This window comes from Talpa occidentalis, unplaced genomic scaffold (genome assembly GCF_014898055.3).
Source record: "Talpa occidentalis isolate TD23 unplaced genomic scaffold, MPIMG_talOcc4v2.1 talOcc4.17, whole genome shotgun sequence".
NCBI classification, from domain to species: Eukaryota; Metazoa; Chordata; class Mammalia; order Eulipotyphla; family Talpidae; genus Talpa; species Talpa occidentalis.
In genome coordinates this window covers 58,566,197-58,579,459 of record NW_023601754.1, presented here as the reverse complement: position 1 = coordinate 58,579,459, position 13,263 = coordinate 58,566,197, and the positions used below count along the sequence as shown (strand labels likewise).

The following is a 13,263-nucleotide window of genomic DNA, read 5'->3' as shown; positions in this document are numbered from 1 at the left end:
GCATACAGCATGTCTGCCATGTTCTGTCGGCAAAGGAAGTTGCAAAGTATCCCAGGGTCTGGAAAAAGACCAGTTTGGGCCACAAGAGGTGCAGCTATGGCACCATGGTCGCCACCATCAGAAGGAGCAGCGGAGGCGAGGGCAGCTCTTTTAAGCTTGTCTTCACAAAAGCAAGAGCACGTGATGCTGGGGAGTGAGCCACACCGCCTGCACGGGACCAGGAGGCCGGGCCACGCTCAGAAAAGACATCAGTCAAGTCCATGCTCCTGTGCTGTCGGCCCACTCCTTAGCCAATAAAATTTAACTCATCTATTCTTTACCTTGCTCCCCCAAAATCGATATAAACCTGGTCCCTTTCCTGGGCGGGAAGACATTTGAATTTTTGCTCCCCTGTTCTTGCCAATCAACTCAAACCTTTTTCTTTATTTCAGATAACTGCTGTCATAATATTGTTTTTACACACTCCACGCAGCAAGCCCGTCAGCTCCAGATCAGCTACGTGGAGAGGGAGAGAAGTACGGCCATTTTGCAATCAACCTGCCGACCTTTGCCCGGCTTAGCTGAGAACTGGTCCAGGCCATGCCTTACCCCACTGCCCACCTCCACCACCAGGCCATCCCCCTGACTTTCCATGGCCTGAGGAGCTTTTTTTTTTTTTTTTAAAGATTTATTTATTTATACAAGCTCTGGGTACAGTCAGAAGCACGGGAGGGTGAGAGAATTCACCAGAGCCAGAGCGGGGAACAGAACAGGCAGACTGACGAAATACACTGCTGAGGGGAGCAGCGGGCACGGCAGGAGAAGTCTGTCGCACCATGTGGGACCCTCGCTGGCAGCCAGGGATCGATCCGGTGCTGTAGAGGCTGCAGGCAGCCTCGCAGCCCAGCGCTCAACTGCTGCGCCACCAGGGGAGGTCCCCTGAGGAGCTTTTTTTGCTGAGAATCTAAATCCAGAAACAGATGCGTAAATTCTCAGTGCCTGTGCCACTTGAATATCACTCTGCACGTGTGCACACTCACACCTGCTCACAGGCTCAGATACACTCACACATGTTCACACCCTCCACACCCACTCACACCCACACATTCAAGTACACTCACACCCACCTCACACATGCACACACACCCACACACACTCATACATGCTGCACACGTTCACACACATTCTCACACCTACACCCGTATGTGTTCTACATATGTTCACGCTCAGGCACTCACATGCTTTCACATATTCATACGCTTTCTCTCACTAACACATGCTCACATGTGCTCAAGCTCTCACACACATTCATGCTCTCACACGCTCTGATGCTTACACACTCTGCCCCCCGCCGCTGGCCCCTCCTTCACACTGGATGGTGGGGGGGTGAAAGCCAGGCAGCCCCTGTCCCCCTGGGCCCCCGCTCAGCCTCAGGCGTGGGAGGCCAACGTGGCTCCTGCTCCCTGCTCTCATCTGACAGCAGGAACCCCATGGGCCGTGTGCTTCTCTGGGCCTCGGTTTCCCCTACCACACATTGAAGAAAGAACTAGATGCTCTCCCAGGGCCCTTGCACAGGAGACCAATGATTCCAGCAGCTTCCTGGGCCCCCTGGGTCAGGGGGTGGAGACCTCAGAGCCGGGAGGGACTTGAGAACTTCCCAGAGGCAGCAGCTCCTCAGCAGAGCGGATTTCCAAGCCCCACGCGAATCGCAGAGCAGCAAGCCTTTCACATGAGTATGTGTGAACTCGGGAGCGGCAGCTGCGGGAGCGCAGAGGCAGCAGCAAGCGGGCGGCGGCGGGCGCAGCGAGGTGGCAGTCCGGTGAGTACCAGCTGCCCTGCGGGTCACCCAGTCCCGGGGGCGGGGGGCAGGGGCATGCGGAGCCCGGCAAGGAGACAGGGAGACACCACAGAGGTGGGGAAGCTGTGCCTCGTGGCCTCGCACCCACCCGGCAGGGCACAGGGCAGGACAGCTCCCCGAGGCGACTGAACTCCCAGTGACAGCGGCCCCCGGCTCAGGCCCGGCCTGCTCACAGGGGTGTGGGGCCGAGCAGGGGCGTCTGCCTTCTCCTCCCTGGGATGGCTCGGGTGTCCCCAGAGACCCCTGGACCTCAACCATCCCCAGGGAGGCAGACTCGGCCTCTCCACCTCTCCTCCCCGTCCAGGTGGGCAGAGCGGGGCTTCCTCCCCGTGTGCAGGCGCCAGCCCTTCCCCTGGGAGAAGGGAGCTGGCAAGAGGCTCCAGGCAAATATCTCCCCTAAATGTCACTCCTCATTTACAGATGGAGAAACAGAGGCCAGAGAGGGGAAGGGCTGTCCCCCCGGCCAGGCTGTTATTAGGGGCGATGGTGGGGGGCTCGCACTTGTCCCCTACTCTGGGAGGTGGCCTCACCGTCCCTGAGGCTGGCTGCGTTTAAACTTTCCGCACCGAGGTGTGTTGCGGGGTCTCCCTCCAGGGCCCACTCTCCCACCCCCCTCCCTCAACGCAGAAATCTAGCAGGTGCAAATGCAGGGGGTGCCTGTCAAGGTCCCCGGGTCTCCCTAAAGCCAGCCTCTGCAGCTTGCCTGGAGGAGAACAGGGGTGTGTCCACCACCCCCACCCCGGGCCCAGCTCCCTCTAAATGTCCTCCCCCCAAATCCTCTCTCAGCTCCACTCCCACCCCTGCGGCTGAGAGTCACGTCTATTACAGCAGGTGCTCGGCCCCTGCCTTTGCCAGTCCCCGGGGCCAGCTGGCTCCGCTCGCTCCTCTGTCAGGTCTCGGGACACCTCTTGTTTCAGCATCGGGAAGCGGCATCCAACTTCCAGGCACGGGGCTGCAAAGTGCGTGGAATGCCACCTACCCCCGGGGAGGACCCAGGGTCTATGGCCGCACGCAGGCCGCCACTCTGCAGACTGCAGGGCCGTGCGCTTGAGGGGCAGCGCCACACTGCTCACCCTTGTCCGGGTGTTTCCCCGCCTCTGTCCCGGGGCAGCTGTCCCCTGGAGCGGGGCTGTGGCCTTCCCGGTTCCTCAGCCTGGCCCTGGCATACGCTCGCGCGCACGGAGGGCATGCTGGCTGATTCTGGGTGGCACAGATTCTGGGTGGCACGGAGTTGGGAGCCTGAGGCAGGCTCCCCGGCCTACGGGTGCGGTGGGGCTGGCGGGGGCGCTACAGACAGGGCTGCGGTCCCCGGGGCGGAGGGCCGCTTCGCGCCTGCCACTCACCCGCCTTGGCGCGCAGAACCTATTTTGGTAGGTGTTTGCACTTCTGCTAAGGAGGGCGAGGTCTCGGTTTCAGCTCCTTTCTCACCCCCTGCCCTGAGCGATGCTGTTAATTACGCAAGTGCTCCCTCCCCAGGCTGGGTCCCGAGCTGGCCCTGAGCAGGTAGGGGCCGGGAGAAAGCTAAACCCCTAAACCACCTGCCTCTGGGGGGCGGCACCGCCTTCCCTGGTCTCTGCTGAAGGGACAAGGGCAGGCAGAGCAGGGCGCTCGCCCGCCGCAAGCCGCAAGCGTGTGTCCTTCCTCTCGAGTGAGGACCTTCCACCTCTCCGGTGGGCAGCGCCCTTCCCGCGCTGGTGAGGACAGGGTGACGTTTTGCGTGAATCTGCCGGAAGAAGTGGGACGCTGTGGCTCATCCTGCGCCCAACCTGTGTCAATTTACTGATCTGTGGACTCGGAGCATTTCGGGCCTCTGACTTCAGGGGCTCTGACCAGAAGTGCGGGTCCCCCGCCCGGGCAGTGGCAGGAGTGACGCCTTCCAGAGCCGCCCTCCTCCCTAGATGAGTCCGGGCCTACCCCTGCTCTCCGCTGCTGCCGTGGGGGACACGTGCTGTGACCGTGGGGGGACACCGTCACCCTCTCTGAACCTCCCTCCCCTCATCTCTGGACACAACAAATACTCCACTCCTGTCCCTCCTTTGGGATAAGACATTCCCGCGCAAGAGGCCAAGACTGGGGTGCGGGGCCCCCACTCTCCTGCCCACCCACCCTCGCGGCCCATTTACTGCGATTCTCAGGCCAGGAAATGTTTCATGTAGTGGTCTGCAATTACCTGCTTTTCTCAAATGCCTGACAGGGAGGGAAATGCGCCATGGGAGGGGCTGGAGAAGGAGATTGAAGTAGAGGAAAAAAAAGCAAAGGAATGTGGGGTGGGGGTGGGGAGAGAAGAGGCACAGCCCAAGGCCTCTGTTTTAGATCCAGGTCCTCCTTGAGGACTTCCCTGAGCTCCACGCTGGGGCAAACAGCTCCCCCCTCTTCCACCAGAGAGCCCAGTCTACCTTGCAAGGTCTGTGGGCGGGGCATCTGGGCTTAATTCATCTTAGCATTCCCAGCCCCAAAGCTTGGTAGATGCTCGATGGTCATTTATGGGAGTGAAAGGCAAACCTCTTTTCTCCTCCTGCTTGTCCCAGGCTCCTGGAAGACACGGGCTCTGCGTCTGACCCTGATCTGTAGTCATTTTTTGGAGAGTGTAACAGGCAGGCCGAGCTAGGTTATGCTGCTGTAACAAACAGCTCTGTGGTCTAGCACAGCAAAGATGTACTTCTTCCTTGTTCCAGTGGTTCTTCTCCAAATCATCCTCCCTCAGGGACTCGGGCAAGTCTGAGATGTTGCTAATCCTTGCAACAAGAGAAAAATCCCTGCAGTGTCTTGCTCTGATGACTAAACGCTTCCACCCACAAGCTATACAAATACAGGCACACGTCACTTAATAATGAGCTCTCGGGCTGAGCAAGGCGTTGTTAGATGGTTCTGTCACTGTCGTGCATACCTAGATGGGGTCACCAATGACACACCTAGGCTGTGGCCCTGCCATCACATCTGGGGGTCCGTTGTTAACCAAAACATTAAATGACCCATGAGTGCACTTCCCCGCACATGTGTGTGGTCCAAACAGGACTTTACGGCATCCAGAAGGGAAGAGCTGGAGCAATGGGTAGATAACTGATGGTTTTGGGGAGTGGAGGGACAGAACAGGAGGACAAGAGCAGGCTTTGGGGAAGGGCAGCTGGGGCTGGGGTAGGAATCCTGGTTCTGCCATTTACAAGTCAGGTCCCTTGAGCTTGTTCCTCGGTGGTCTGAGTCTTGTCATCTCAAACCTTCATGAATTGTCAAATATCCACGCAAGGATAAAAAATAATATGTTAGCTACAGATTCGTGGACACCTCATTTGTGCCCTGGGATCAAATGTCTTTGAAACCTGTGCCTCGATTTTTCAGTTTGCAGTCAATAAATCTCCATTTAAGTCAGGGAAAAAAAAGAAACATCTGAAGTGTTCCAAGGAAAGAGTAAGTCCCCAAAAACATAATGACTATAGGCGTTTGTTAACCCAGTTCCCAGCACTGAACTGGGTTACTGTGCAGCCTGGCTACTGAGCATTATTCCAGCAACTTCCCAAGAGGTGCTCGATGAGATAGGACCACATCCACGCTGCTTTGAAACTACAACCCTAAAAGCAAGCCCCCAACACATTCCCAGCACTTGGTCGATTTCCAAGGACTTTCTTTTCCATCCACATTTCGCCCTCCACATACACCTCTGAGGCAGAGCAAGCAGCCACCATCATCCTGATTTTATAGACATCTAGTCTTGCTCCAAACAGTTTCACAACTTACCCCAAACCAGAGCAAATAATCACTGTAAACAATATTTGAAGCCATAGCTAAAATTTACTGAGCATGCCCTGTGTGCCAGGCAGCATTCTAAGAACAGGATCCAAAACCTCAGCCAGGACCACCATTGCCACAGGTCAGATCTGCCCATCACCTGTGGTATAATAAACTTTGTAAAGAAGGTTTTATTGGAACACAGTCATGCCCATCCCTGTCTGCGTCGTGCTCATATTTGCAACAGAAGTCAGAGGGTGCCCTAGACCCCTAAATATTTACTCTGACTCTATGGGAAATGTGCCAACCCTGTTCCAAGCAGCGGCCATGTCTGTTAATCATCACTTCTCAGTTTCTGCAAATGAGTGGCCGCTGTGAGGGGAAATCCAGCCTAATCCTGTGGCGACCCATTCTTGGCATCACCTTCTCAGCTCCCAGGCTGCAGGAAGCACTTCCAAATGACAAATCACTTCCACCGGCCAGTGAACTTTCACCCTGTCCTTCTCCAACCCTTTCTCTGGAGATGCCTCTGCTCACAGAAACCTGCTGAGCAAGGACATTTCTTTCTAGCACTGAAGAGGACGCATGTTAACTGCCCGTCGTGTCTGTCTGGCTTATACATCTACATTATCTTTAAGAAAATACGTCAGGTGGATAGTATTACATTACAACAAATCACACTCTCAAGGATGGATTTTATCAGCCTGTGTGTGCTGTTTCCATCTCATTCACACCAAACCCTATGAGAGCAGAGCCAGGGTAACCATCACCCCTTACAGGTGAGGACACGGGCCGGGAGGCGGCCATCTTGCCTCACATCTCCCAGTCTCTACAGCAGCCAAGCCTCTCTCTCCAGAGCCATGCCCTGAGGCAGCACATGCCCAAGGGGGGCGAGGGGGCGGACTGCTTTGTAAGGTCTGGTAGGGCTCTCTGGCCTGGCCTAGCAGCCCATCTCCCGACTGCCGGTGGGTAAGGAGTAGAGCCGAGCAGAGTCTCCATTCTCGCGCTTAGCCCAGCCTTGTGCATGACGATGGCCTGGCGGGGGAAAGGAAAGGCTCCCGGCGCAGGAAGTTACCCGGGAGGCTGGTGTGCAGGCTCGTTGGTCCCGGGCTAAGGGACAGTGGAGTCCTGGTGCACAGGCCATGAGGCTCGAGCTGGCTCGGCGCTGCCTGGCACTAGCCGTGTGTTCTTGGACAAGCCACTTGCCCTCTCTGGGGAAAGGAAGTTTAAACGCACGTCCCTCCTTGAGGTCCTTCCATGTTAACAGAGCGCAGAGATTAGGAGCAGGACTTTGGGTCAGAGAGAGGGGGATTACGTCGTGACCTTGCCTCCTCTACAGACCCTGGAGTTCTGGCATTCCTTCCTGCCTCCTCCCATGTCTCCCCGCTGGCAATCAAAGATTTGGGGGGGCATCACCAGGGGTCTGCAGAGAGCAAGGGTGGGCAGGCATGTTGCTATATAAACTAACAAGCTTTGTGCAAATGTCTCGTCACAACGGTCATTCTCTTTGTCCCCCAGGCTCTCTCAGCACCATGTCCGCAGCCCCTACCAGCAATGGGGTGTTCGTTGTCATCCCGCCCAGCAACGCCAGTGGCCTCCGCCCCGCTCAGGCCATCCTGCCCACCTCCATGTGCCAGCCCCCCGGGATTATGCAGTTCGAGGAGCCACCTCTGGGGGCGCAGACGACAAGGGCCACCCAGCCGCCAGACTTGCGGCCCATGGAGACATTCCTGACGGGAGAACCCAAAGCTTTAGGGGTAAGAGCAGCCCCTGCAGACAGCCTGAGGCTGCGCAGGGAGGGAGCGCCCCAGCACCAGAACATTCGTGCACACGCTGGAGCAGGGAGCAGGGAGCAGGAGTCCTGCTTAGTGAGGACGGCAGGATCCAGCCCTGCACCAGACAGACAGGCTCCTTGCCCCACGGAGCTCAGAGAGCGCAAAGCAGTCAACAAACGGCTAAGAGAACTTCAAACAGGGTGGCAGGGGTGAAAAAGATGGAGGGGGAGGGGCAGCGTGGGCAAGAGTGGGCAGAGGGGACTCTGGGGCATAAGGGCTCACCAGGCAGAGGGAACAGCCAGGTAAAGGTGTGGCATGTCCCAGGGTGACATAGAAGGTTGACCTCGCTAGAAAGTCATGAGCAAACGAAGAAGGAGATGAGCGGACGTCGCAGTGGTGGGTGAGGGTGAGCTCCTGCGGGCTCGACAGTCTTAGAGATGACCTGTAAGGGCTTTTCCAGCCTTGGATGACCTTGACGTATCGGTCTCTAGGAGGGAATAGTAGATAGATGATAGCTGGGTAGATGATAGAGACCGATAAGTAGAAAAGTAAGTAGGTAGATGTGGATAGAAATTTATCTGTGTATATGTGTCCAGCATCCAGTTTATCCCTTGGCCTCAGTTTCTCCAAGGGGAAGATGAAAACATGGCGTAAGCAATGGAAGACAAAAGTGATGATGATGATGATGATGGTGATGGTGATGCTGATGATGGTGATGATGGTGATGGTGATGATAACTGCCCTCGCCTTATTGAGAGGTGCAGACTCGGTGCTAGGGAATTTGCAGGCACTGGCTCAGAGTCTCACCTCCACCTTGTGGGTCAGCACCCATTGCACAGATTCGGAAACTGAGTCCTGTCAAGACTAAGTCCCTGGCCCAAGGCCTCACGGCTGGTGAGTGGCAGCCTGTGCCCTGGGATGGCCTGGCCCTCACGTTCTGCTTCCAACCCCACTGCTCACAGCGCCCGGGAGCTCAGGCGTGAGCATGCTGAATCGTGGGTTCTGCAGTACATCCCCATTGGGTCCCCAGGCGCATGAAGGGGCAGTGAACAGAGCTGGGGCCATCCATTGCCGGAACCCTGAAATCCTAGAGCAGAGCCTAGAAACCAAAGGGTTCCCCCAAAGGAATTCCACGAAACAAACCCAAATTGCTGAAGAGCATAAAAAGTGGGAAATACAAATGGGCGTTGGGGGTGTTGCACAGTGAGAAGAACACCGGCTGTCGAGGTAGCAGGGCTGCCACTTCATGGCTGAGACACTCTCCGAGCCTCGGTTGCCTCAGCTCCAAAATGAAGGCAGTCATAGCTGCTCCATCGCATTAGGGTAGAGGAGGTAATGGCTGCAAAACAGCCAGCACATTGCTTGACACATACAGGCGGGGGGGTGGCAGCTGATACTTTATGAGTGATCACCACAGCAGTGCAGGGGCCTGCACAGGAGAGTGACGTGGGCAGCTGGGAGCCCCTGCCACCGAAGGAGGCTGGGGAGATGGAAGACCTGCGGCCAAAGAGAGAAGATTCCAGGGGCCCTGCCTATAAATACCCAAATTCTTGGCACTCTTGACAGAAGACACCTGTGTCCCCCGGCATCAAGAATGTGATTCCAGTTGTCACCGTGAGAGCGGCCCTTAAATGGGGGCCGCTGTGGGGACGGGGCACCTGGTCACAGAGTCCCTTTAGAGGCCAGAAGTTGGCAAGGGCGCCGTGTGGGGAGAGGTCGAATTCAAGGCTGCCAAGGTTTTCTCCCCTCGGTTCTGGAGTCCATTCGTTACCAAAAGCATTGGGGAAGACAAGCAGGGGCGCTTCCGAGAAGCCCGCACCCCTCCATCTCTGGGAGATGTGCCCATGGGGCGCTCCTCCACTTCTGGGGATGCTCCCGTGGGGTGCTGGTAAACTGACTCTCAAAAATCAGTCCTAAACTTGAGTGCAGATGTCAGCTGGGAGGAAGGCGGTGCCGGCGGCGCACCGGGTGCCTCACGGACAGACACAGCCTGAGGAAGATGCTCGAGGAGATAGTCGCTGCCGGCTGCGGGGAGAAGGGGAAGGAAATCCGAGGGTGGGGGGGTGATGTGTCGCGACAGGAGGTCTCCGGGCACGTGGCAGCCACGCAGGGACAGGCTTGAGATCCCGGGCCCAGAGCAAGAGGCAAACCCTTGGAAACAGGCTGGTGCGGCCCGAAAGCTGTGGGGAGCTGGTTTTCCTTCAAGCTATCTTGGGTGGTTGTTCTGATGATGTCCCCTCAAAAGAACCGAACCGTTGATTTCTGAGCGCGGCCAGTCCATGGGGGCGCGGGCGGGGCCTTGGGCAGCGCGCGGTGTGGAGCCAGGCTGAGCCGCCCCCCCCGCCCCCCGCAGACGGTCCAGATCCTCATCGGCCTCATCCACCTGGGCTTCGGCAGCGTGCTGCTCATGGTGCGCCGCGGGCACGTGGGCATGCTCTTCATCGAAGGCGGCGTGCCCTTCTGGGGAGGCGCCTGCGTGAGTGCGGGGCCCTGGGGCGGCGGCGGGCCCGGTTCACCTTCCCCGGCACCTTCTCCCGGCTCTGTGGGGGCCGGTGCCCGAGCCCAGATCCCACTCCTGATCACGCACCCTAATTACAAGACCCCGGCCCAGTGTGGGAAAGCCCTCCGCAAAGAGCCTGGCACGGAGAGGACCCCCAAAATAATGGGGGCGGGATAAGGACACCTGTGCCTCACCCCACTTCCCAGCCCCGGCTGCGGACACCCATCAGCTCCCCAGGGGCCCCAGCCTACATGAACCCCCTCCCCTAGGGGTCTGGCTAGATCTGAAGCCCCTCAGCTGTTCCTGAGCCCATTCCCCTGCCCACCCCCGCCCCAGGGAGGCCATCCCTGCAGTCTCCAACATGGAGAGAAAACGGGGGTGTTTACAGTGACCCTGGGGCACCTGATACGCCCGGCCACCCCGGAGAGCCAGGGCTTTGGGGTCAGGCTAGGGGGGCTCCTCTGCCTGTTCCCCCTCCCCCCACCCAGGCCCCCAGGCCCCCAGGCCCATCTCAATCACCATCTCTCAGCTAAGCCAGGCGCACCGGAGCCCCGGGGGCCCGGCAGAGCCTCACGGGGGCCTCCTCCCCGCAGTTCATCATGTCCGGGTCCCTGTCGGTGGCGGCCGAGAGGAACCACACCGGCTGCCTGGTGAGTGCGAAGGGGTCAGGGGCGCGGGAGTGACCGGGCCCCTCCCAATCAGCTCCTGGGCTCCTCAGCCAGAACTTCCGAGGCCCGCTGAGCGCCAGGCCGGGCCTCAGCTGCGTCCTGGACAGGGAGAAACAAGTGACAACCAGGGCAGAAGGGGGCGAGCCGTTCATTGAAAGATCCCGAAGGCTTCCTGGAGGAGGACCCCGCTGGCTGGGCCTTGGCGGGGGCTGGATTTAGACATGCCCAGGGAAAAGCGAGCACGGGAGGCGGCGCAGGCAGGGCTGCTCGGGAAGCCATCAGCGGCTCCATGGGGCCTGGCCACGGGTCACAGGGGGAATGGCTCCTGCGAGGTTGTGCAAGGCCTGCGAGCCTTCTGCTGGCCACAGGGAGGCGATCGGGGCTTTAAGCAGGGGCGAGTCCAGCCAGGCTCGAAGGGCAGAGCAGCAAAGGTCCAGTCCCTGCCCGCCAGGAGCTTGCATTCTGGTGTCAGTCAGGCCCCAAAGTCGGTAAATAACGCCGGAGGGCTGCAGTGTGTGAAGGTGCTGAGGTTAGCCCCCAGGCTAACGCGAGGGCCGCCCAGCTCAGCTCAGAGTCTGGGCTGGGACAGGTGCCCTGAGCCCCTGGGCAGGAGACTCTGCACCGGAGGGGGATGGGGCCGGCTGCTCGGAGAGGGGCGGGGGAGGGGAAGCGGCCACGGAACCCTGCAGGGGAGGCTGGGCGGTGGAGAAGGCTCAGCCGGACCTGTCCCTTCTCCTCCTGGCCTCGGCTCCTTCCTGTCTCCCTGTCCTGCAGGTGAGGAGCAGCCTGGGGACCAACATTCTCAGCGCCACGGCAGCCTTCGCTGGCACAGCCATTCTGCTCATGGATTTCGGCGTCACTAACTGGGTGGGTGATCCAACGCCCCCGGGAGCAGGAAACGTGGAGAGTGAAGAGCCACATGGGGGGAGGGGACTGTCCAGTCTCTGGTCCTTGGCAGGGCCTGTCAATCCCAACAGACCCCTTGGGCCTACCCCAGTGGCACTGGAGCGAGGAGCAGCCGTCTGGGCGTGAGGGGAGGGGTCAGGGTCCAGTAAGGCTCTGCCCGCACCCTCTCGCCCGGCCAGGTGACCTGGGCCAGGTGTTCCTCCTCTTTTCTAGAACCCTGGGCTTGCTTTGACTGTGGGTTTTCGGTCCACAGGACGTGGGCCGGGGCTACCTGGCCGTGCTTACCATCTTCACCATCCTGGAGTTCTTCATCGCAGTCGTTGCCACCCACTTTGGGTGCCAAGCCACCCGCGCCCAAGCCAGCACGGTATGGACTTCCACCCCACGCCCACCCCAAACCTGGGCCTCGGAGGAGGCTGCTGGCCCCTTCCTTGGTCCCTCTGGGAAGCTATTAGGAGGGACCACCCCCATGAGCTCCCCCCCAGAAGAGCTGCGGGACTCACTGTGAGGGCGCCGTGCCCGGAACCCACACCAGGGGTGCGATTGCAATGCCTCCCGGCAGGCACCAAAGCCTCCAGGACTATCGCTGGGTTTTCTTTTTCTTTTTCTTTGCAGCCTGTGATTTTCCTGCCCAATGCCTTCAGCACAGACTTCAACATCCCCAGCCCAGCAGCCTCTCCTCCCCCTGCCTATGACAATGTGGCGTATATCCCCAAGGAGTCGTCGGAGTAGATGGTCCCCGCGGCTGGTGGAGCCTGGTGCTCAGAGCCCGGCCTCTCCCCACCCCACACCCCAGTTCACGTGTGTTGTGGCTCCTGAGTGCAGTGTCCCGGGAGCCTCTGTCCCACACATTTCGCTCCAGTGGTTCCTTCCCTAAAAGACCTAGTTGATGTCATGAATGTGCCTCCCTCAGCCCCTGGGCCCCTTCCAGGAAAGCCCCGTGTGCCCTCTGAGTCTCTGCTCCTCGGCAAGCCTGGCTTCTTGGGGGGAAGGATGGAGGGCTGCCCTGACCCTCAGGCTTTGGGAGGCCATTAAGCTCAGATAGCCCAGAATCGTCCAGAAAGGAGTGCTGAGTCCCCTGCCTGGAGCAGAACGGACCATGGTCTGACCAGGGTCAGTCCTGTGCCTTGTAATCTCTGCCCCTGTGCCCCAGTTTCCCCACCTGGAAACTAAAGCGTTGAACTAGATGATTTACAAGGCCTTTCAAGCTCCCCCTGGGCTCTCTGAGGTCCTGGGTCTAAGCCAGGCATTGTCTCCATCCCCACCCCCACTGCCTCCAGAAAAGCACCCTCAAGCGATGGGGTCATATTGACTCCAGCTCTGCCCACCTTCCTGCCAGGGTTGGGGAGGTTGCATGGGAGGGCTGCACCCCAATGACATCTACAGGTGCAAAGCAATGGGGGGCTCCCCGTTCCCAGAAAGCTCCCCCTCCCAAGGAGGCTCAGGACCTCCCTGTGCCTTGCAGCACCCCTCCTTCTCCCTGCAGCCAGAGGAGCAAGGCTGGCCCGGAGGTCACCTGGGAGCTAGGCTGAGTCCGAGGTCAAGGAGACCCCTTCCCTGGTATTCGGGGCCCAGGCAGGAGGCTTGGCTCCTCCATATCACAGAGGGGAATAAACAGCGTGGCTGGAATTTTGAGCTGGTCTCATTGCGATGGCTTTTTCTTGTTAACTTCAGGGGCTTCTCAAGTTTGTCCCATGTTGATCAAAAGTCCTGGGCAACTGTCCTGCTATGACAGCAAAATGTGTGTGTGTGGTGGGGACGGAGTGGGGGCGGGGGGTGCCAGGCGCTGGGCTCTGCGTGGTGCAATCCCTGCTTTGGCCCAAACAAGAGACACTCCTGCCCAGGGTCCAGCTG

At 59.0% G+C, this 13,263-nt stretch overlaps 1 protein-coding gene across 2 annotated transcripts; it reads left to right on the top strand.

Annotated features, from left to right (window-relative positions):
• The first annotated feature begins 7,077 nt into the window (after nt 1–7,077).
• On the top strand, nt 7,078–12,949 carry MS4A15 (membrane spanning 4-domains A15). 2 transcript variants are annotated; one of them, XM_037518282.2, is made up of 6 exons: nt 7,078–7,317; nt 9,689–9,811; nt 10,429–10,485; nt 11,278–11,370; nt 11,663–11,776; nt 12,025–12,949. In XM_037518282.2, the coding sequence occupies exons 1-6, from the start codon at nt 7,093–7,095 to the stop codon at nt 12,139–12,141; spliced, it is 729 nt and encodes a 242-aa protein (XP_037374179.1). In that variant the 5' UTR covers nt 7,078–7,092; the 3' UTR covers nt 12,142–12,949. The 2 variants fall into 2 exon arrangements, with proteins under 2 accessions (XP_037374179.1, XP_037374178.1); XM_037518281.2 differs by lacking the exon at nt 9,689–9,811 and having other exon boundaries at nt 7,093–7,317.
• Nucleotides 12,950–13,263: the final 314 nt, after the last annotated feature.

Excerpts from the sequence above, each read along its gene's own strand:
- MS4A15 (XM_037518282.2), top strand. The coding sequence starts at position 7,093 with ATGTCCGCAGCCCCTACCAGCAATGGGGTGTTCGTTGTCATCCCGCCC. Across the intron at positions 10,486-11,277 it reads GGAACCACACCGGCTGCCTG|GTGAGGAGCAGCCTGGGGAC; the intron begins GTGAGTGCGAAG and ends CCTGTCCTGCAG. Across the intron at positions 11,371-11,662 it reads ATTTCGGCGTCACTAACTGG|GACGTGGGCCGGGGCTACCT; the intron begins GTGGGTGATCCA and ends TTCGGTCCACAG.